Genomic DNA, 23,221 nt, shown 5'->3' with positions numbered 1-23,221 from the left:
ATCTTCTGTCCAGTCCATATCCGTTTTTAAACGAAAAAAAGAAAATGGCCACTTTTCTTTGTTCTTTTGCTCACAAAAACAAAAATACATTTTGATTTGGGCTGGGTTTTTGTTTTTGGTTAGTTTTTAAAAAGTTTTACTTTTTGTCAGAAACTCCCTGAAAGTAAAAACCAGCTTCTCTTCTGTACGCCTTCAGACATTTCTTTCTTGTAAAGCTCTTGGCGCACAATACAACGCTGCCAGGCTTTTATCCAGTGTGATCTTTCTGGTGTTTATTCAGGTATGATGCGATCGGGAGTGTGGTGTGTCTGTTTCAGTATTAAACTGCGGAGATTCAGAAGAGTCACATGAGTGAATCATGTTCAGCAGTATTTGATTCAGTTGACTCGCATCTCTACTCGCTATAAACTGACTTAGTGCTGATAATAAACAGATTAACAACATAAATGAGACGCTGGTTTATTGTTTCTTATGTGTGAAGTAAAAATATTGTTCATACATGTCGAGGCTATAAATGAGGCAATGTAATATCACACCGAGTAAGAATTAATTCGCACGACTGATATTTTGAAGTCTATGTAACAATCCGATCATTATCATTCATTTTAATACTTTTAACAGGAATTATTTAAAGTACAAACCTTTCTCCAGGCGAAACTATCGATGAGGAGCGCAGCGCCGGCTTATGACGTCACATGCAGGTCAAATAAAAGTCCCATTCACATATTAAAACCGCACATTTATCTATGAAACAAGTACTTAAACAATAAAAATCGTTGAGGTTTTGAGTTAACATGTTCTTTAAAAAATGTTTGTATTAAAATGAATGCATGTGTGCTTTCTTTATTTCTATGCAGTGTACAATAACTACAAAATTTCAGTCTCTCTTCAAACAGAAACAGATCATTGTGTGTCTGCTCAAATTTGATTTTGTTACATTTCTTCTTTATGCTTCATTTTTACATTAGGTGACTGTACTACAGTGTTCAGGTTAATTTAAATGGAATGATGAAGCAATGTTAGTTTAATATCTGACATTTCTATTATATATAAATATTTTTTATCAATAAGTCATCCCAATTATTATATATTTGCACTGAATCAAAGCTTTTCCCAGACACAAGCTCACAACACATTAACATACAATGTCCAATCCTTTAATCTGCTGTGAATTGTGCAGTAGTGTAGACACAGACAGCTTCTTGAAACAAGCTTCTGGCCAGGGGCAGATTTAGTGACCCTAAGCAATTCCGGCCTCTGTGCCCGAAAGGTCTAAAATGTACCTTTGGTACTTTAATTTACTATTAATTGATTTATTTTGCTGGTTTTATTCTTATATCACTTAATATCCTTTTCTGCTTTTGGTCTTAATGCAAAAATAAATAATAATAGCATTATTAGCTGTGGACTAACAACTAAAAATGATAAACTTTTACATTTTTAAAGCTAAATCTTTACCTAATTTGACTGCTGGACTGCTCTATGATTGACGGTGGGGGATACACTTGCGCATGTGCAATGTAATAAACATTGAAATCATTTTTTTTAGAACCTGATCATACAAAATATGATATAAAATGTTGTTATATATAATTTAAAGGTATAATTTATGCCTTCAGGTATAACAAACATTAAAAAATTGAAAATAAAAGGTTAAGCCTATTAAACTCAATATACTGACCACATCTGTGTTATTGTATGCGTTAAAAGTGTGTTCGTTTTTTACTTTAATTATTCTGTGATTCCTACACGTACCGCTAGAAGGAAGCCTGCGTACCCCTAGTGGTACATGTACCACGATTTGAGAACCACTGGCCTAGAGAAACAGGGCATCAGTATATTGTAAAGTTAAACCGACAGGTTCAAATATTCCTTTCCAGTTATCAAAGAAATTATTTGTTCCTTAATTTAATTGCGTACTCACACTATGTACAGTTGTCTTGAGCCTGGCTGAAGCACGCTTGTCCCCCCTCCTGTCTACCTCGACTATGCCTGAGCCCAACTCAGAGCACTCACACTTCTCAAACGATGCAGGAAACTTGCCTGGCCACGTTGCGGATAACATAGTGTGAGTGTGCCCTTAGTTTTGTAATTAATTCATTGTTGTAAATTCCAACATTGTACTATAAATATCAGTGGACAAATGGTGGAAAAACATTCTGTAATTGTGTAGTTAAACCACACGGCTCTCCACTTTTGTCATGGCCAATTTTACAAACGTATCCCTCAGGATTTCCAAACATTTTAACAAAAACTTTCCTCCTTTCCCACGGCTGTTGCAATTTACAGCCAAGAATTATTGATCATCAGGTTATCTCTTTGATCAGGGAACATACAGATGTCTGTACAGTCGTACCTGTTTCAGACAAAATCTATTCAGAGTGTTTCATTTTCAACTCAAATCAAATGCGGCGCGAACTGTTTGCTCGAGTCTTAACCAGTTAAGCTCTGGGGGTATTTGGGGTAATTCTGCCAGAATTTGGCCTTCCAATTTAAAAAGCTTCCCATACACACATGCAGAGGTGTAAATACAAAAGTTTAGTATCATTTGAAAGGAAACCCTTTGAAATTTTATAAAATACAGTTGAAATTGAAAACAATTGTTGTATATATTGTCTGTGTTATAATAAACACGCAAAAAAGGCGCTTTTTTTTTTTTTTTTAATAAACTGAAGTTTGGAAATGTGTATCTCAGGCCTTGTGTGTTCCAGCACCTTGGAAACAACTTTATTTCTTTCCAGCAGGTGTCAGCAAACACAGGAAAAATTATTTTTTTCTTTATAATACATTATGTAAGAATAATTCTATTCCAACTGCAAGAAGGAAAAATGCTTTTTTTTATTTCCGCCTACCTATTTTTGAAGTCTCCCCATACCCTCATACAGTAAAATAAATGCAATATCTCAATGTCATTTTACAGAAAACCCTTTGAAATTACAAAAAGAACTGCTGAAAGTGATAAATATTATTATATATGTTGTCTGTCCTATGATGAACCACCTCAACACAATCCGCTTTTATTTATTTTTTTGTTGTAAAGCCTGATTTAGAAAGTGTATAACTCAGGCTCTGTATGCTCCATCAAACTGCAGATTGTTTTGATTGTTACCAGCATTTGTCAGGAGACACTAGAAAAAAGAATTTTGTTTTTATCATGTAGTATGCAATAATTATGTTAGTTCAACCGAAGGGTGGGAAATCACAACTTTTTTGCGTCTGCTGTGTGACTTTTATGCGACACCCCTCTTTCTGTTCGTCATGCAATATCTCAGTCACTGATTGGCTGATCAAGGCTCGAGATACATCAGCGTAAAGCCGAGAATCTCACCTTTCCAGTGATATGTAACTCATCTGGATAGGTTGAAGCTATCATATTTTCCAGAATTTTGGAATATCATGACCCTAATTTGTTGCGTTTGGCACTTACAAGACACAGCAGGGGTTTACTGATAAACACATCCCCAGAAAACGCTGAAAATGGACTCATTTTGCAGAGGAAAACCTAAGGTAAAAGATGATGTAGCTTGTTTGGCTATCTGTGCTATCTCTGGCAGCTCACGGAGGAAATAATCAATAAATTCCCTTGAATGTTTACAAAAAACAAGTTTATACTTTATGATTCATTCGAAGACTGTTGGATATGAGATTGTAAATCAATAAAAATAATGATGGATCCTTATTATTGGGAATGAGAGCTTTAATTTGATGTATTACTTGCCAATGTGTGTCTAATATTAGCGGTGTGAAAAATATGCATACTGAACAATGTACATAATCGGGGGGTTGATATATTATACATCGAGTGTAAATTAAGTGTAAATAACTTCGTTACAGTACAACAAATATCAAAGGGATGTGCATCAGTTGAAAATAGACATTCTAAGCTTTCACCCAGTAGGTCATATGGTGTTATTGATGCAGACAGACCTCTTAAATCTATAGTTATTCTCCTGATGATGTCATTTTGTCCCCGGTACCGGGCACGCAGAGTTTAAGTGGTTAAATGAAGTTTTACTTGTTAGTCGGAAAGTCTTTCAAATACATATAGAGCTTCTCTCTGTGTGACTTGAGACATTTCATGCGTGTAAAGCATTTGCCATGCGATCCACAGGTGTGAGTCTTTATTCAGTATGAAGGAGCATGTGGGAGTCAAGGGATTGTTTATATCTGAAACTCTGTGCACAGTGTTGGCAGATGTAAGGCTTTTCTCCGGTGTGAACGATCTCATGTCTTTTAAGGCTGGCTTTAGCGGTGAAACTCTTTCCACACTCTTGGCACGCGTGAGGCTTTTCTCCAGTGTGAATAGCCATGTGTCCTGTAAGGTTTTGTTTCAGAGAGAAACTCCTTCCACACTGTTGGCAGGAGTACGGCTTGTCCCCAGTGTGAACACCCATGTGTTTTGTGAGGCACTGTTTGCGAGAGAAACTCTTTCCACACTGTTGGCAGGTGTGAGGCTTCTCTCCACTGTGAATCCTCATATGGATTGTGTGGTTTTGTTTCCAGGTGAAGCTCTTTCCACACTGTTGGCAGGTGTAAGGCTTTTCTCCAGTGTGAAGCGTCATGTGTTCTATAAAGTACTGCTTCCGATTGAAAGTCTTTCCACACTGATGGCAGGTGTTAAATATGCTATTCCAGGCTGTTTTGTGTGAGGTTTTTGTCTGTTCTGATTTGTCTCCAGGACTGAATTCACGGCATTCTCCCACTTTGAGTGGCATCGCGTCTTCTGTGGAGATGAAAAGAAAAAACACAACGCCAGCAGTGTTACAATTCCAACATACCACATCACAAAATATTAAAAATGACTATGTTTTTTGAAGTGTGTGTGGGAAAAAGATTTAGGCCGTACTCACACTAGGTACAGTTGCCTCGAACCGGGCCAAAGCACACTCGTCCCCCCTTCCGTCTCCCACGACGGCCCGCGCTCACACCACAAACGGGCTTCGGCACGCTTACTGCTGCGCTGTTCAGTGAGAAGCGCTCTCTCACTCAGCAGCACCGTGGAGATTTCTCTAGTTATATCGTTTCAGTCGTTTGATATGCCGTCAAATATTTCGCCAAGCAGTCCTTAGGGATGCGGTGACACGCAGTCAGATATTTCGCCGAACAGATCCGCCACTTTTGCTGCTTATAAACAATCATAAAGCTCTCGTGCTGCAGGAATGAGGAGGTCTGCTGAAGGTGCAGCTGTGGTGCAGTGAGGGGTTTGCGTCTTTAATAAACTACGGCAGTTTGCGTTCACTGAACAGTAAGAATGATTAATAAATCCATATGAAACAGTCCCTTAAAGTCACGTCTCGCTTTCAGTTTTGGGCTTTGGCGTGTTTTGCACTCACACACAAGCGTACCAAAGCCCAAGTGAACCGCGCTCAGGCACACCTCTTCCAACCGGGCCAGGGCCGGCCTAGGGAACCGTGCTTGAGCCCGATTCAGCGCACTCGCTTCTCAAACGATCCGGGAAACGACCTGGGCACGGTACGGATGGCATAGTGTGAGTACGCCCTTAGGTCACGAAATTGAAGATACAGATTGGTCTGAAATATGTAACAACTTGTATTCTAAATGTACTTCATTGGGTGTTCATGAGCTCAATTATAGATTCATTAACAGAGTTTATCTTACACCCTTGCGTCTGTAAAAGATTTATAGAAACTCCTCTGATCTTTGTTTTAACTGCAAAAAAAAGGTAAAGACATTCCTTCACTGTTTCTGGTATTGTGACAAAAGCCCCTTTCACACATACAGACCTTTCCGGAAAATTACCGGCAATTTTCCGGAAAGGTCTGTATGTGTGAACAGGCCCTTTTTGAAAATACCGGTAAATTCGTTCTGGCTTTTTTCCGGAAAGAGAAGTTGTAACATTACCGGTAATTTGCCGGAATGCTGCGCTGTGTGAATGCAGAAGGAAGATTGCCGTAATAAGCGCGTCCACGTCTAGAACGGGCTGACGTGAGACGTCTGCTTTAGCCAATCACAACAGTCAGACGCATTCACGTGGGCGCGGTTTATGAGAATAAAAGCCTTTGAATATTTTTCCAGACACATTTAGCTGCTAGATGTTAGTCAGATAATGTTTCTATGTTCCTTCTTAATGCTAACTGTGTAAATAATTATCGATAAAATGTTTATGATAATCCGTTGTTTGTTTACCTTCAAGCTTTGCGTGTGCCCATGAGCGCCCATAGCGCCAGCACACACACATATCATGAACATCTCGACATGCGAAAGTGTTTTTCTATGTTTTCATTAGAGTTGTACTCAATACTGATCCATCGGAAGAGTTTGTAATGCAGTCAAATGTTTACAAACACAAGCGCAGCTGTTTAGAGGTCATTTCTGATTAATGATGTCAGAATTTACCGGCATTTTGGAATGGATGTGTAAATGCTCTTTTCTGGAAAAATTCCGTAACGTCCTCGCCTGTGTGAACAGCGCTTTTTTGAATATACCGGTAAAGTCGTTCCGGAAATTTTCCGGATATTTACCGGTATCACTGTGTGAAAGGGGCTAAAGTCATCTCGTTTTGGAAGAAAATACATCATTTTCTACGCGGACTCTTTCAGATAAAATTCAGTTTTTCTCTAAAATTGCATTTGTTGTATGATGGAGTAGAGAATGTGTTGGGCCCTCACGCCGAAAATCTGTTTTTAATTTTGGTTTATCTGGCAAAGAAATGTAAACTTTTATTGTGGTCATCTCCTCAGGTGCCTTCCTTTAAAATGTGGTTGTCTCAAGTATGTGCTTTATTTCTACTTGAGAAACTCACTTATGATATATATATTAAAAGTCAGATGACTTCCGGCAGCTATGGACACCTTTTTGGCAACGCATCAATAATCTCTCCTGATTTTCTATTCTATGGTATACATTTTTGGTCCTAGCCTGACTGTATTAGCATGTTTACTTGTTTGTATATTTCCCCCTTTTATTATTTTTTACTTCCCCACTGTATGACTAAGTTTGTATTTATATGTGCTGATGTATCAAAATAACCGACGACTAATAAAAACAGGCTATGCTTACATGGACATCATTAATAGGTGCTTTTTGAATATTCCTTTTATGATCCCGTTTATAGAAAAACCAACCTGTTTGTTGCTCAGGATCTTCATGTTTGACTCTGAAAGCTTCTTCAGTCTCTTCATGTTTGACTGTGAATGTTTCTTCAATCTTGATGTCTTCACTCTCCTCTTTAATAAACGCCATCTTTATAACAGTCTGAGCTCAGTCGCTTCCGCAGATCTTCTGTGTTTGTCCTGTTCAAGATCAGAATAATGAACAGAAAGACACAAATCCAGTCTCCATCAGCTCTCTAGTTCAGTAGTCAGTGCACTAGTGAGGGAGCTAGAGGGAGACAATATCAACAAATTAATCACAACTAGCATTAGCATTAAATAGTCATTAAATCAAATAATACACATGAATCATTTAGTTATATATGATAATATAATGCAGGGTCAATTGGAAGAAAGAAGTAATGACGTTTATTTGGTATATTTGCAAGTGTAAAACGACCAATTACAGGCGCTAACTGTGGAAAAGTGATTTATAAAAGTCTCATGGTAAACAAATAAAGCGCGTGCCCGCGATCGGGAGTGTGGTGAGTCCAGGAGTCGGGTTTCAGTATTAAACTGTGGCGATTCAGATCGTGTTCAGCATCATTAGACTCAGCTGACGCGCTTCATCACTTGCTAAACTGAATACTGTTGATAATAAACTGATTCACAACATATAATGAGACGCAGCTCTTCCGTTTCTCTTTTGTTTTACACTTAAACGAAAGTTAACACACGTTGGATACGACATAACATCACACTTAATAATGAATTGATTAGTATTACTTATATTTTAATGCATATACACATTTCTAAACAACATATATCCATCTTAACAACTAAAAGGATTAAAAGTACAAACCTTTCATCACAAGAAAAGCAGCAGCGCGGCACAGCCTCATGACGTCACACGTGCAGATCAAAATAAAAGTCCCGTTAACATGTTGACATTGCAGATATTTATCTTAAAATTATGTACATTTCACATACATAAATCCAAGTTTGACAAAAGCAAACCTCTCTTTATGGTGCTAGAAAAAGAGATTCAAATGTATATAAAAGTGATTTCTAAGTCTAACAGTAGAAAAGTTATTAAAACAGTTAATATATGCTCCTCCTCTACCATTTTTACATATAAATGTCTGTATATGTGCATTTCCTGTAGTAAAAGTGCATTTAATAACTCTTGTTAATAACTAAAATTGGAAAAAATGTGTGTAATATATTTGTATGTAGTTTGATAGTAAAGTACCCTCGCCTGTTTTTTTTATTTATTTTTTATTATTATTTTTTATTTTTTTTTCTATTTATTCCATTCTTGTTAAGAAATGTGAAGTGATTTTGTTGTAGAAGAAAACTGTACATGCTCGTTCTTGTTAATAAAAAAGAAAAACATTTATTCAAAAGCAAGAGCTTAAATAATATAAACAATAATACATGAGTTATTATAGAACATATACTTTAATATGTCTTTATAATGATTATTGTATTTAAAATGCTAATAAGAGCAATTGGTCCTGACTCCTGGTACAGAGGACACAGATAAATGAGTGTTTTCTTTACGGTTCTTGTTTATGGTTAATTTTTACAGTATGTGACTCCACTACAGTGTTAAGGTTAATTTTAATGAAATGAAAAAAATGTTAAGCGTCAATATATTTCAGGCATTTTTTATGTAGAAAAAAGTCTATATACATATCATCAAAAAAAAAAAAAAAAAAACATAGGACTGACCCCAATATTTTTTATTATTGTTATTATTATTATAAATGAAACAATAATAACTCATATTATAAAATGGAATAATAATCATCACCATTATCAAAACACAAAACATGGGACTGACCCCAATATTTATTATTATTATTAAATGAAATAATAATAATAATAATAAAATTACAAACCTTAGTTAGCTAACGTTGGTTTCCGAAAATGCACCCCTGGTCCATTACACGTCCAGCAATAAGAATATAAAACTATAGCAACAGCCGAGACAGTAAATTAGTAAACACATAACCACACAAACACTAATCTTAAAAATAACACAGGTTTATTAAGCTACTCTAACACAGCGACCTATGTAAAACATACACACTTATACATAGTTTTAGAGTAAATGAGTATGACAATCTCCATGTGTGACATTTCATGCATGTAACGCTCTTACCACACAGTCTACAGGCGTGAAGCTTTATCTACTATGAATCTTCACATGGGAATCAAAATAATGTTTATATCTGAAACTCTGTCCACACTGTTGGCAGGTGTAAGGTTTGTCTCTCCAGTGTGAACTCTCTTGTGTCTTTTAAGGTATGCTTTAGTAGCGAAACTCTTCCCACACTGTTGGCAAGTGTAAGGCTTTTCTCCAGTGTGAGTCCTCATGTGTTCTGTAAGGATCTGTTTCCGAGTGAAACTCTTTCCACACTGATGGCAGGTGTGAGCCTTTCCTTCAGTGTGAATCTTCATATGGTCGACAAGGTTTTGTTTCCGAGTGAAACTTTTTCCACACTGATTGCAGGCGTGAGCCTTGCCTCCGGTGTGAATACTCATGTGTCCTGTAAGGTTTTGTTTCCAAGTGAAATTCTGTCCACAGTGTTGGCAAGTGTAAGGCTTTTCTCCGGTGTGAACCCTCATGTGTCCTGTAAGGTTTTGTTGCCGAGTAAAACACTTTCCACAGCACTCACACGTGTAAGGCTTTTCTCCGGTGTGAACACCCATGTGTTTTGAAAGGTTTTGATTTCGAGCGAAACTCTTTCCACACTGGTGGCAAGTGTAAGGCTTCTCGTCAGTGTGAGTCCTCATATGGATTTTCAGGTTTTGTTTCCAAGTGAAACTCTTTCCACACTGTTGGCAAGTGTAAGGCTTTTCTCCATTGTGAATTGTCATGTGTTCTATTAGGTACTGTTTACGGGTGAAACTCCTTCCACACTGATGGCAGGTATTAGATTTGGCCTTCCGGGCTGTTTCTTCTGAAGAGGCATTTGTCTGTTCTGAATCTTCTTCAGGTGTGAAGGCACAATATTCCTCAAACTGATCATTCTCTTCCATTTCATTCTGATCTTGACCCTCCTCTTTAGGTGGTATCAGGTCTTCTGTAGAGAATAAAAGACAAATAAATATAGAATCAGGTAATTTCATCATTAGGTAAATGAGTTAAATAATGATGGGATTTGAGTTAGGTGATGTCAACAGGTAATTGTAAGTATGATATGGTATAAAAGCAGAATCCAAGAAAGGTCTAGTCCTTTAAGGAGTGAAGATAGCCCGAGGATCGCCAGTTTGCCAACAAATATGTGAGAAAATATTCATTTCTTCATTCATTTTCGTCCACTTTTCCGGGGCCGGGACGTGGGGGCAGCAGATTCAGAAGAGAACCCCATACTTCCCTCTCTCCAGACACTTCATTCAGCTCCTCCAGAGCCAGAGGCATTCCCAGGCCAGTCAAGAGACATAGTCCCTCCAACGTGTCCTGGGTCTTGCCAGAGGCCTCCTCCTGGTGAGACATGCCTGAAACACCTTCCTAGGTAAGTGTCCAAGCAGGCATCCAAAACAGATGCCCGAGCCACATCAGCTGGCCTCTCTTGATGTGGAGGAGCAGGGCTCTACTCCAGGGTGACAGAGCTCCTAACTCATCTATAAGAGTACGCCCTGCCACCCTGCGAACGAAACTAATTTTGTCCGCTTGTATCTGAGATCTTGTCCTTTCAGTCATGATCCAAATCTCATGACCATAGGTGATAGTAGTAAAGTAAATTGACTACTAAATCACCTCCTTCTTTACCAAAACGGACCAGTACATTGACCACAATACTGTTGCCGCTGCATCGATCCACCGGTCAATCTCCTGTTCCATCCTTCCCTTTGTTTCCACTTGTAAATAAAACCCAAAAAACTTTCCTCCAACCTGGAGACGGCAAGCCACCTGTTCCGGAGAATCCTCACGGCCTTTGACTTGAAGGTGCTGATTCTCATCCGAGTTGCATCACACTTGACAGCAAACCACCCAGTGCATGTTAAATGTCCAATGAAGCCAACAGAACAACATCCTCTTGCAAATAACATAGATGAAATCCTGTGGTCCCTGAACCAGAACGCAAAGCTGCACAGAATCGGTAACAAAGTACCACCCTGCCGGAGTCCAACATGCACTGAAAACAAGTCTGACTTATTCCTGGCAAGGTGAGCCAAGCTCCTGGTCTGTTCATACAGGGACGAGACAGCCCTTAACGAACAGCCTCTTACACCCCATATTCCCAGAGCACCCCCCCCCCCCCAACAGAATGACAGAAATAGACTTTTCCGGGGAGGCTGAGAGTGTAATCCCCCAATTAGTTGGAACACACCCAACGGTCGCCCTGCCTATGTGTTTTTTAATTTTTTTAAACGTTAATAAAAATTAGGAACACATTAAAAGTCATAGTAAATTTATGAATCACTACTTTTTTATTTGCGTTTTCCATACTGTCCCAACTTTTTTCTGACACACACAAAGGAGTAGGACAATAAAACTGAAATGCCTGGTTTTAGACCCCAATATTTCATTAGTATGGTGTAGGGCAGGGGTGCTCAACACCGTTCCTGGAGATCCTCCTTCCTGCAAATTTCAGTTGCAACCCATATCAAACGCACCTGCCTGTAATTATCAAGTGCTGTTCAGGTCCTAATTAATTAGTTCAGGTGTGTTTGATCAGGGTTGGAGTTGAACTCTGCAGGAATGTAGTTCTCCAGGAACAGGTAGTGGTGGGCAAAGCGAGGCTTCAGGAAACACTGAAACAATCGAAGCAAATGAGTCGAAGCTTCGAAACGTTTCGAAACCCCACTCTGCGGTGACACCTAGTGGTAATGTTTTATGTATTGCACTGATACAGCTTCAGCAAGAACAATTTAGCACATTGAGGTATTAAACCCCTCTTTGTTGAAATTTATATTCAAGAGATTTAGTGGAGCAGTTAAGGTTTCTGAATTCCATGTGCGTATAGTGGGTTCGAATCCAGGCTGATACAGCTATTTTGAAATGCTTTAATACCAGTTGGTAATGCTTTGCTCTTGTATCGTTTTGTTTCAACATTGGTCTGACATCCGAATAAACACTTTGTGAATAAATATGTCTTGTTTTGGTATTAAAACAGGGTTGTTGCTAGATCAGACACAGTTGTGGCCAGAATGTATCAAGAATTATTTATATTACTCATTAAATTTCACATTTATTGTATTTCATTAACGTCTACCCAAAGCCTAAACCCAACCATCACAGTACTGTAAAATATTACTTATTGTTTTAGTGTTACAAAAATGATGCTGTATTGATGGCGTATCCGCAGCTGTAATCTATTTAGGCTACACCATGAAACAGAAACATGATTAAAATACATAAAACCATGAATTAGGAGTATTTGTACAAGTCGGGATTTGAACCCAAAAATTCAGTGGAAGCATAGTAACAGCATGCACACGCACAGTCCACAAGGTCATAAGAGACGAATATTTAATCTGACCCCGGTAGTTACATCCAGATTCGCCAGGTCTCGAAATGCTTCTTAACTGATCGATGCTTTGAATCACTTTAGTCACGTGACTTGGGTGTTTCGGATCATGCTTCAGTGCAGTGTTTCAAAACACTTGCGCTTCGGGATATCGAAACGTCAGTTTCACGACAGCCATCCCTAGGAACAGGGTTGGTCACCCCTGGTGTAAGACTGGGGTGACAAAATTCACTCCTGGAAGGCCGGTGTCCTGCTGTATGTTTGCAAATTTAATATTCGCAGTGATGGAGAACACAGTTTTTCGTAATCATTTTTGTAATTAAGCATTTTATGCCCACTAGCGACTTCAATCGCCACCTGAGCGACAGGCAGCTACAAAACCGCTACTAGTGGGAACGAGGCATAACTTCTCTCCTGTCTGAGATGAAGAGTGAATGTGGCTTCAGTTGTGGGATTCATGCCAGCTGTTATGCAATCATTGCCAATTAGCCCTCAGTTGTACGTGTGGAACAAACCAAACAGACTCGCTGGACCAATGCTGACCAGTGGCTTGTTGTGTCCTGACACTTACTCTTATCAGTCAATCTAATTTAAAAGTAGAATAGTCACTTAATGTTTAATCAAAAAAGTTGGTGATTTTGTCAAATAAAAGCACTTTAATGAGGACACTGGAGAAATAATGATCAGTGTAGAGCTGCAGATCTGAATGAGGATCAAATGTTGAGCTTTGAGGATGAAAACCAACCTGTTTGTTCCTCAGGATCTTCATATTTGATTATGAATTCTTCAATCTCTTCATGTTTGACTGTGAATGTTTCTTCAATCTTGATGTCTTCACTCTCCTCTTTAATAAACTCCATGTTTATAACAGTCTGAGCTCAGTCGCTTCAGCAGTTTTACCCTGTATAAGAACAAAGTTAACAGTGTTTTACATCCACCATGGCAAATTATACAAACACAACAATTATTGTGTATTTAAATGCTTTTAAACCTTCCATTTTAAGAAGGAACTTATGAACAGCTGGTGCAGCCCTGCTCAGCAGATAACTAATGTCATAATGCTCAACCTCGCTAAAGACACGGTGCCTTTAATAAAACTCATCTTAATGCAGGATAAGCAATATACACTTCCGTCTCGCACAGTATTTTAGCTACTGTGGAGTACAGCTGTACGTTTAACATCATGATATTTTGTGTAGCATCTGTGATGATTACGTTTTAGACAGTATAAACTACAGAAGGCTCTTATCAGCCTTATTAATCTGCTGAGTGTTCTGTATTTTAATTATTATTTTTTGTTTGTATAATAAGCTACACTATCTCAATTATTTGAGTTCAACTTGTTAACAGAGAGGTAAGGTCATTTTATTAATAAGAAATGTATTAATTAATAATAAATGTATAATAAATTAATAATTTTATTTATAAGAAGCTACGATAAATATTGAGCTGAAGCTTACATACAAAATTAAACCGCAAATCAAATTGAAATCACAATAGGTCAAAAAATAATAATAAATTGCAATTAGATATTTTTTTCCCAAATCACACAGCCCTGGTGATGATAATAGTAAATGTTTTGTGGTGAAGACTATTCCTCCTTATGTAATAAACAAATAGTGATGTAAATATCAATTGAAATAAGAACAAAATGCAGCAATGTAAGAAAAATATTGAAAGTTAATTCAGTACCCATTTATGTGTAAAATGCAAGATTTTTGTGCTGACAGTGGGAAAATGGAATTGATAAAGACTCATGACAAACAAATGAACACATTTAGATGTGCACAAATGATGTGATTATGTCCAATAATCAAAGCAATGTCTTAATCGCAATATAATGTTTACATGTCAGGGGCAAACCTCTTAATCCTGTTTACATGCAGTCACTATTATTCATATTATTCTCTTGGAATGGTGGTTTGATCACATTATTGTATATAAATATAAACAAGATCCCATATAGATACCATAAATGCAATATAAACACTATTAAAATCTCAGTAAGGTGGTCCATAAAAAAGTACTCATGATTTATTCATGATTTATCCAGAAGCTGGATTTCAGTATTAAGCTGTGGTGATTCAAAACACTGCTAAGTGAATCATGTTCTGCAGATTTAGATGGTTGTTTCAGATCATTGCTTGCTAGAAACTGAATAAATGTTAATAAACTGATCCACAATATTAAATGAGACGCAGCTTATTTTGTTTTTCATGTGTAGAGGCAATTTACTTATTAAAATAAGGTTGATTATAATGTATTATAATCAGGGTATTATAATATCACACAGAATAATCAATTCGCATTATCTTAAAGTCTACACATATAACAGCAATCTGGATCAATTCTAACACTTAACATGATTAAAATACAAACCTTTCTCCGACTGAAAAACAAGATGTGGGTCCGCGCCGCAACCTTATGACGTCATATAAGTATACCAAAATAAAAGTCCCGTTCACATATTAAAATAGCAGAGATATGCATCCATTAATATGTGGTTAAACAGCAGTAATAATACGCTTTCGATTTAAAATATACTTGTGTTCAGAAACTATTTCAACCAGGAGGCTGAACTTATTCCCTCTACAGAGAAAATGGATAAATGTCTGCTCAAATGCTAAATCACATTTAATTATGTTACCCTTTTTATACCTACAGTGCTCCGCTTGCTGTGCTTTTAAAGTGAAAACTGATTTATTTTGTTGATAGGAACAACACAAAATACAGTAATAGCATGAATGCCTTTTATTTTGCTCTGGTTATCATCTTAACTTTTTATTATATAAAATGGTGGCTCTCTAGTTTGTGGTAAAGCAAAGCAGTTCTTAAGACCAACTACAGCCCAAATCAGAAAAAAATTGACCAATATGAAAAACACAAATATAAAAAAGTAATCATTTCTAAATTTACTTTGACTTGTATTTCATTACAGACAATACAGCAGCAACATGTTCCTCATAATTTTGTATTTTTAATAAACACGTATTTTGTTTCTTGCAACACATTTCAAAAAAAGAGTAGGAAGAGTAAAGCGTTTACCACTTTGTAATGTTGCCATTCCTTTTCACAACACTTAAAATTGTCGTTTAGGGACTGAAGACACCAGGGCTGCGTCCGAAACCGCCTACTACTCAGTAGGTACTGCATTTGAATTTAAACGTACAACTCGGTCGTTAGAAAAGTACGTTCCATACAGCATTAATGTGAAAAGTATGAATGAAATTTGTACGTACTACATCCGCCATTTTGTCATGGTCACGTGACCTAACTGCGTCAGTTGCATCGCTTTAGTTCCATTCATGAATTCTGTCACGGGGCATCATGGGATAGCGCAGCATGCATAGGATGCGCACTTAAAAATCTCGCCGGAAGTAGTAAGTCATCCGGGTACTTCTCGCATACTGATTTTCGATTTCTATGAATTCGGACATAATACTCGGCTTGCATACTGATTTTAGTGTACTGCATAGTATGGAAGTATGCGGAATAATTTTAGGAGTATCATAACAAAAAACTGAATATATCAAATAAAAAAATAAATACATTTTTAACTTTTATATAATGTTTACAGGGTGAGGCAGTGGCGCAGTAGGTGGTGCTGTCGCCTCACAGCAAGAAGGTCGCTGGTTCGATCCTCGGCTCAGTTGGCGTTTCTGTGTGGAGTTTGCATGTTCTCCCTGCATTCGCGTGTGTTTCCTCCGGGTGCTCCGGTTTCCCCCACAGTCCAAACACATGCGGTACAGGTGAATTGGGTAGGCTAAATTGTTCATAGTGTGTGTGGATGTTTCCCAGAGATGGATTGCGGTTAGAAGGGCATTCGCTGCATGAAAAACTTGCTGAATAAGTTGGCGGTTCATTCCGCTGTGGTGACCCCGGATTAATAAAGGGACTAAGCCGACAAGAAAATGAATGAATGAATGAATTTAATGTTTACAATGCAAATCCAATTAGATCTATTTATTTAGTAAACATGGCATGTATCTCATAATATCTCTACTAAAAGTCGTAAAATATGACTTTACAAACTGTTCTGTAAATAAATCATATAAATATTTTAATATTACTATTAATATATCACAATAATATTAGTGAAATGAATTTAAAACCTGAATAAATATAAATTTGCACACATTTACGCATGTAAATACATGGACTCGATGATGCACGCGCAGATTCCGTGTGGGCCTACTCATGACCTACTTCCTGCCTATGAAACTCCACACTAATGATTCCTGATTTGGTTGTCTTAGAATCCTCTCCTGAAAGATAATCAAGTTTTACGTTCTGAATCGTCTTCCACATTGAAAACAAACTCCCAGTGTGAATGTTCATGTGTCTTGAGAGATTTAAAGTTCTTGCCACAATCCACAGGTGTGAGGCTTCTAACCAGAATAAACCACCACATGAGAATCAAGGTAAAGTCTATTTCTGAAGCTCCACAGCGTCCACACTGTTGGCATGTTCAATGCTTCTCTCTTTAGTGTGAACTTTCCTTTTAAGGTGTCTTGTAAGATTTGTTTTAGTAGTGAAACTTTGTCCACACTGCTGGCAAGTGTACGGCTTTGTTCCAGTGTGAGTCCTCATATGTTCTGACAGGTTTTTTTTCCATATGAAACTCTTTCCACAGTTCTGGCAGGTGAACGGCTTTTCTCCGGTGTGAATCCTCATGTGTTCTACAAAGTATTGATTCCCGCTGAAACTCTTTCCACACTGTTGGCAGGTGTACAGATTTTCTCCAGTGTGAAACTTCATATGTTTTGTAAGATTTTGCTTCCAGATGAAACTCTTCTCGCACTGTTGGCAATTGTAAGGCATTTTTCCTGAGTGAAAGTTCATATGCTCTGTGAGGTTTTGTTTCCAAGCGAAACTCTTTCCACACTGTTGGCAATTGTAAGGCTTTTCCCTAGTGTGAACCCTCATATGGTGTGTAAGGTTTTGTTTGCAAGTGAAACTCTTTCCACAGTCTTGACAAGTGTACAGATTTTCTCCAGTGTGAAACTGCATATGTTTTTTAAGGCTTTGCTTCCAAGTGAAACTCTTTCCACACTCAAGGCAGGTGTTAGATTTGGTCTTCTGGGCTGTTTCTTGGGAAGAAGTTTCCGTCTGTTCTGATTCTTCTCCAGATCTGAAATCAAAACATCCCTCATCCTGATCCCCCTCTTCCTTTTCATTCTGATCTTGACCCTCCTCTTTGAGTGGCATCAGGTGTTCTGTGGGAAAAACAAACCCTATAAGTGTTACAATTGTTAATTAATAAATATATATTTTTAAGTTTTTAATGAGTCAACTCTAAGGGTGTCACGATCCTCCAAATCCTTGATTCGATTACATTTTCGATTCTAAAGGCACGATTTGATTTTCGATTATGAATAATTAATTAATTAATGACCAATTAATTATTCGTAGCCTACCGTTTAAACTACCTGACCTGCATGGTCTTTGTTTTACCCATAAACAAATCATACAGTAAATGAATAAAGGCAAGATACACACATAATTACCACCTGTCAATCACTTTTTCTGCGGGACTCGTGAATAGGCAGTGATCTGTGTCGTTATAATGGCGTCGGTAAAAAAGACGCACAACCAACAGGAACCAGCCAACAGTATCTGAGGTGTTCGCTAAAATGACTAAGTACAAGTGAGTGAAAGATTGAAGCAGTCCTCTGACTGCCTGGACCTGCTGTCTCGAGCGCATGGCTGTGTGTGCGTCTGTGTCTGTGTGGTCACGTGATGTGCATTTTCAGAGGTAGAGAGGAAGGAGGGCTGCTCAGAAATGCCACACGCCACTGTGGATGTCAAATCGTTGTCGTTCTAAAATGCCATTTAAAAACAAAGACAGTGTAAACAGGGCCTGAGTGTGTACTTTTCGCGAGCGGATTTGCAACGGGGGCGGGCGGAGGATCGCAATGCCGGTGTTGTCTATCGGACGAACCGTACGTAATACGACATAGCAGAGCTTGCAAAACTGTGTTTTTTTGTCAACAACACGAACGTTGTCAACATAACTCACTGGCAATCCAAAATGCTTCCACACCGGCGACTTCATTGAAAGAGGAGAGGGTTTAAGCTCTGTCGACGGGTCTCCTGCTTCTGCAGTTCAACAAGCACTTCAACAAGCCTGTTTTTTTCCCGCTTGGCAAGCCAAGCTGACGTGACATGGGGGCGTGGCAGCATCGACGATTCTATTTTTTGATTCGATAATTGAAATTGAGCATAAATTTCGATCGATTTCTATTAAAAATTTAAATCGTGACACGCCAAGTCAACTCTCATTATTTCCTATACAAGGCTTTTGTGCTTTTATAGAATAGGAGTTGGTAAACCTTCAAGTGCACGCAGATAGGGATTATTTTGATTGTATGTAGTGGACCGATCTGGCTCAAAATGCCAGGACTAATTTTTTTGTCCCAGTCCAGCCCTGCATCAACGGCGCTGTGGACACACAGAAACATACCTGCTTATTGACCTTATTCTCGGCCGACGAGCGGGCGCTGCCATTTGAATCTTTTTGGCTTGAGACTTCTGGTCACATTCACTTCCATTCATTTTTAGACATTAAAAACTGCTCGTTACGCTGCTTGATGTTGCAATTTGATATTTTTCTTGATATATTATTCTACTTGGTCTGTATAGTCATGCAAGCATTTGTTTGTAGAGCAAGTAGTTTGACTGTTTTCTGCCGTTTATTATTCCTAGTCATTTCTCCCATTGGCGACTGAATCGGAAGTTCTAAGACAACTTAGTACGATAGCTGAGAGAGCTACTTATAATACTTATAATAATTCTTATGTTGAATTATTATGTTTGAGATATATGCTTGCAATCTGTCATTGACAACATTTTTAGACAATTTGATTCACTGGTAAAATCAGACATTTGTCATTATCAGATTATATTCAACATTATATAGGCTAGAGTAGTTATACTGACACTGTAAACATTTATTTTCATGCATAACTCTGTTCGCTATGAAAGAAAAAACATATCAAATGCTTGTCATAATCATAACTCTCAAATGCGATATGATCATTTACATGAAGTGCACACTTTCGCTTTCATTTTGATTGCTAAGTGCTTGTTCATACTTCACGTGCGGCTCCCAAACGGTCACTCTGTGCCACAAACTATATACATTTGTGTATATTTACAATATTATTTACACTTTCAGAAATAATCGTTCGTGCGAGCAAAAGAAAGCAGCTGAATACAGAATGAGTGGATGATCACTCACGTGCAAAGGTGCTGTGATGCGTGCGACTGTTAAAAACTGTGTGCACTCCTGTTTACTTGCGCGAAGCAACCGTGCCTAGAGGAAACTCAACTGGTTTGATCGATTTTCTTTGAAATAGACTGGAATAAAAAACAATGATCGTGCACCCACAGTCCTGCTGCTTTCAAGAGCTTAAGATTAAAAAACTAATTATATGTATATATATATATATATATATACACACATATATATATATATATATATATATATATATATATATATATATATATATATATATATATATATATATATATACTCTTTTGTATATGTAATATTTTAAATGCATGACAATAGCTCTTTTTTAATGTCTCTTTTTATTTTAAGAAAGGTTTTGTTTAATAAAATGAGCATTTATAGCGCTATATTTCTATATTTTACTTGTTTTGACACATGGCTAAGAAGTAATTATTTATTTTAGATGTGGTCAGAGATAAATTTGGTAAATCCTTAAGTTTGAGCCCTGAAAAGTCATGTGAAATAAACACTAATTGCAATGCGACACATTTGTGAAAAAAAAAATTAAATGCAACTAAAATACACTTAAATACCCGCAAATACATTTTTAGTACATTGTTATTTTTGTTCGTGTTAAATAAAAGTTTGATGGTTTTACACTATAAATATACTAATTAAAAGTATGTTTATATTTCAGTAGGACTTTAGTACACTTGACAAAAGTATACCAAATACCAGTAATACTTAAATACATTTTTAGTGTACTACAATAAAGTACACTTCAGAAAAAAACATTCAGAAGAGTTTTATTAGTGTGTTTTTCAAAAGTGTGCTTTAAATGCTTTAAACATAAGTTGATTTATAGTACACTGTTTACATACTAATCCTAAGTTTAAAATAAGTTAATATATAAAAAATCTATTAGTAATGTATTGTAGTAGAAGTACATTTTCCCAAAAGTTGTACTTAAGTACACTTAATGTGAATGCAATATTATCACTAACACTTTTTAGTTTACATTAAATTGACTTTATTAAAAATCTATTAGTAATGTATTGTAATAGAAGTAAGTTTTCCCAAAATACTTTTAATACAGTATTTAGCACACTTTTTTTTTTTTTTTTTTTTACAATTTGAATATTTTAATATATTACTATTATACTTTAAATTAGTCATAAATATATTTAAATGTTTAAAATTAGGGTTCAAGTATATTTCTAGTTGTAACTAAATACATTTTTAAAAATACAGATATAGTATGTTAAAAGCACATTTTAGATCAGTTTCAGAGTGTCTCAAAATAGCACAGTTGCGTGCACTTAGATGGTATTAAGTTTATCTTAACATATACTTAATACTATCTTTTAGTACATTAAGTACAAAATTAGCGTGCGAAAATAGAGCACTTTTAGTACATTACTGAAAAGTGTACTAAGTATACTTCAAGTGCATTTTAGTGCACTTTTTTTTACCTGGGCATACACAACACACACAAAAATTGAAATGAATGAGGAGGCATGTGGACATACAACATCTAAATCAAGTCATTTTAGCATGTCAAAGTCATATTTGTGCATATAAAATATATTTTCCCAACAACAAAATTGTAGCTAGTGAAAATGACGAGTGGCAGGCAATGTTGGAAATCTACTAACCAAAGTGGCTGGTGAAAAAAAAAGTTCATGTCAAGCCCTGATTATTACGTAACTCATGTTACTAGTAATGGGTTACCCCCAACACTGCCGACTAGCATGTTCAGGTCTGTTTGATTATTGTGGAGTGAAACTCAGCAGGACACCGGCCTCTTTGAGGACCGAGTTCGGCCATCACTGGGTTAGAGTATAAAGGGTTTTACACTTTAAATTTCTAGCAGAAATACACCATCTGGGAACCTTTAGCATACTCTATTCAAGATGGCTTGAGAAACACTAATTCTATTTTCAAATACTATTTAGGTGGGATAGTATGCAAATTAGGATGCAGCAAAAGACTGTCGGTTGTTGAATATGCTGAATCAGTGTGTCAGCTAAAGCACTTTAATGAGGACACTTGAGAAATATTGATCAGTGTAGAGCTGCAGATCTGAATGAGGATCAAATGTTGAGGTTTGAGGATGAAAACCAACCTGTTTGTTCCTCAGGATCTTCATGTTTGACTCTGAAAGCTTCTTCAGTCTCTTCATGTTTGACTGTGAATGTTTCTTCAATCTTGATGTCTTCACTCTCCTCTTTAATAAATGCCATCTTTATAACAGTCTGAGCTCAGTCGCTTCAGCAGATCTTCTGTGTTTGTCCTGTTGAAGATCAGAATAATGAACAGAAAGACACAAATCCAGTCTCCATCAGCTCTCTAGTTCAGTAGTCAGTGCACTAGTGAGGGAGTCAGGGTGATAGCTCACGGCCATTATCAATCAAATCAATAAAACTAGCATTAAAAAGCCGTTAATACACACAGATTATACAGATGCATCATATTTATGACTTAAATTTTGTTTAGTTAGTTATTATATTTAAAAGATTATGGTTAAATGCTTTGCTGAAAACACACCCTGCAGGCTTGTACAATCTCGTATGAATGCAATAATAATAATAATAAACATGTCTAATAATAAATCCTGATTGAACAATAAATATTGTGTCGATGTTGACAACAGTAAACAGTGTTAGGGAAACTACTCCTCGTTTAAAAACGTGATTTGTTGTAGTAATGAGAACGAAATGCAGGATACATGGGAAGAAAGAGATAATAAAAGTTAATTCAGTAATTATTTAGATGTAAAACTTACGATTCTTGCTGCTAACTGTGGAAAAGTGATCGGTAATAGTCTCGTGATAACAACTAAAGCGCGTGCCCGCGATCGGGAGTGCGGTGTGTCCAGGAGTCGGGTTTCAGTATCAAACTGTGGCGATTCAGAAGAGTGAATCGTATTTTGCAGTATTACATTCAGCTGACTAGCATCTCTACTCGCTATAAACTGAATTAGAGTTAATAATAAACTGATTCACAACATAAAACTAGACGCGGATTCTCTTTATCGCGCGTTTCTCATGTTGCTCTTAAAAATAATGACTAACGTTACACATGTTGGATAACGCATGATAATAATCCACTGGATATTCTTAAGTCTGTATATGGGTATATAGATAATCGACATCAATTTCATTTCTTGAAATGATTATAAACACAAACCTTTCTTCAGATGAAACAAACTATGCAGAAGTGTGGCGCCGTTTTATGACGTCACGCACTAGAATCAAAATAAAAGTCCCGTTTCTCAGATATTCCTCCATAAAACAGGTACAACAACAATACTATGGTGTTTGGCTTAAAATATATTTAAATTAATGCTTTTAATTATAATTACTATATGTGTAAATGGGTGGCACAGTGGGTAGTGTTGTCGCCTCACAGCAAGAAGGTCGCTGGTTTGAGTCCTCGGCTGGGTCAGTTTG

General features: G+C 37.1%; 2 protein-coding genes and 1 pseudogene across 4 annotated transcripts; all 3 read right to left on the bottom strand.

Moving 5' to 3' along the window:
• Positions 1 to 4,443: 4,443 nt before the first annotated feature.
• On the bottom strand, positions 4,444 to 7,959 carry wu:fc20e06 (annotated as a pseudogene). The gene is given in 3 exon segments (NR_023333.1): positions 4,444 to 4,723; positions 7,086 to 7,341; positions 7,915 to 7,959. The product of NR_023333.1 is annotated as a wu:fc20e06 (transcript).
• A 1,128-nt stretch (positions 7,960 to 9,087) lies between these two features.
• zgc:113294 lies at positions 9,088 to 14,983 on the bottom strand. Its single transcript, NM_001013549.1, is given in 3 exon segments — positions 9,088 to 10,144; positions 13,281 to 13,436; positions 14,915 to 14,983. Coding segments are annotated over 2 exon segments (999 nt in total). The 5' UTR covers positions 13,396 to 13,436; positions 14,915 to 14,983; the 3' UTR covers positions 9,088 to 9,260.
• A 1,464-nt stretch (positions 14,984 to 16,447) lies between these two features.
• LOC137487708 (uncharacterized) lies at positions 16,448 to 23,003 on the bottom strand. 2 transcript variants are annotated; one of them, XM_087283666.1, is made up of 3 exons: positions 22,555 to 23,003; positions 21,895 to 22,062; positions 16,448 to 17,751 (listed from the first exon to the last, which is right to left on the bottom strand). In XM_087283666.1, exons 2-3 carry the CDS (start codon positions 22,010 to 22,012, stop codon positions 16,964 to 16,966), a joined length of 906 nt encoding a protein of 301 aa, XP_087139792.1. In that variant the 5' UTR covers positions 22,013 to 22,062; positions 22,555 to 23,003; the 3' UTR covers positions 16,448 to 16,963. The 2 variants fall into 2 exon arrangements, with proteins under 2 accessions (XP_087139792.1, XP_087139791.1); XM_087283665.1 differs by having other exon boundaries at positions 22,959 to 23,003.
• Positions 23,004 to 23,221: the final 218 nt, after the last annotated feature.

The sequence above is a fragment of the Danio rerio genome, chromosome 15, assembly GCF_052040795.2.
Source record: "Danio rerio strain M-AB ecotype USA chromosome 15, GRCz13ab, whole genome shotgun sequence".
Taxonomy (NCBI): Eukaryota; Metazoa; Chordata; class Actinopteri; order Cypriniformes; family Danionidae; genus Danio; species Danio rerio.
This window is presented reverse-complemented; position numbering and strand designations above follow the sequence as displayed.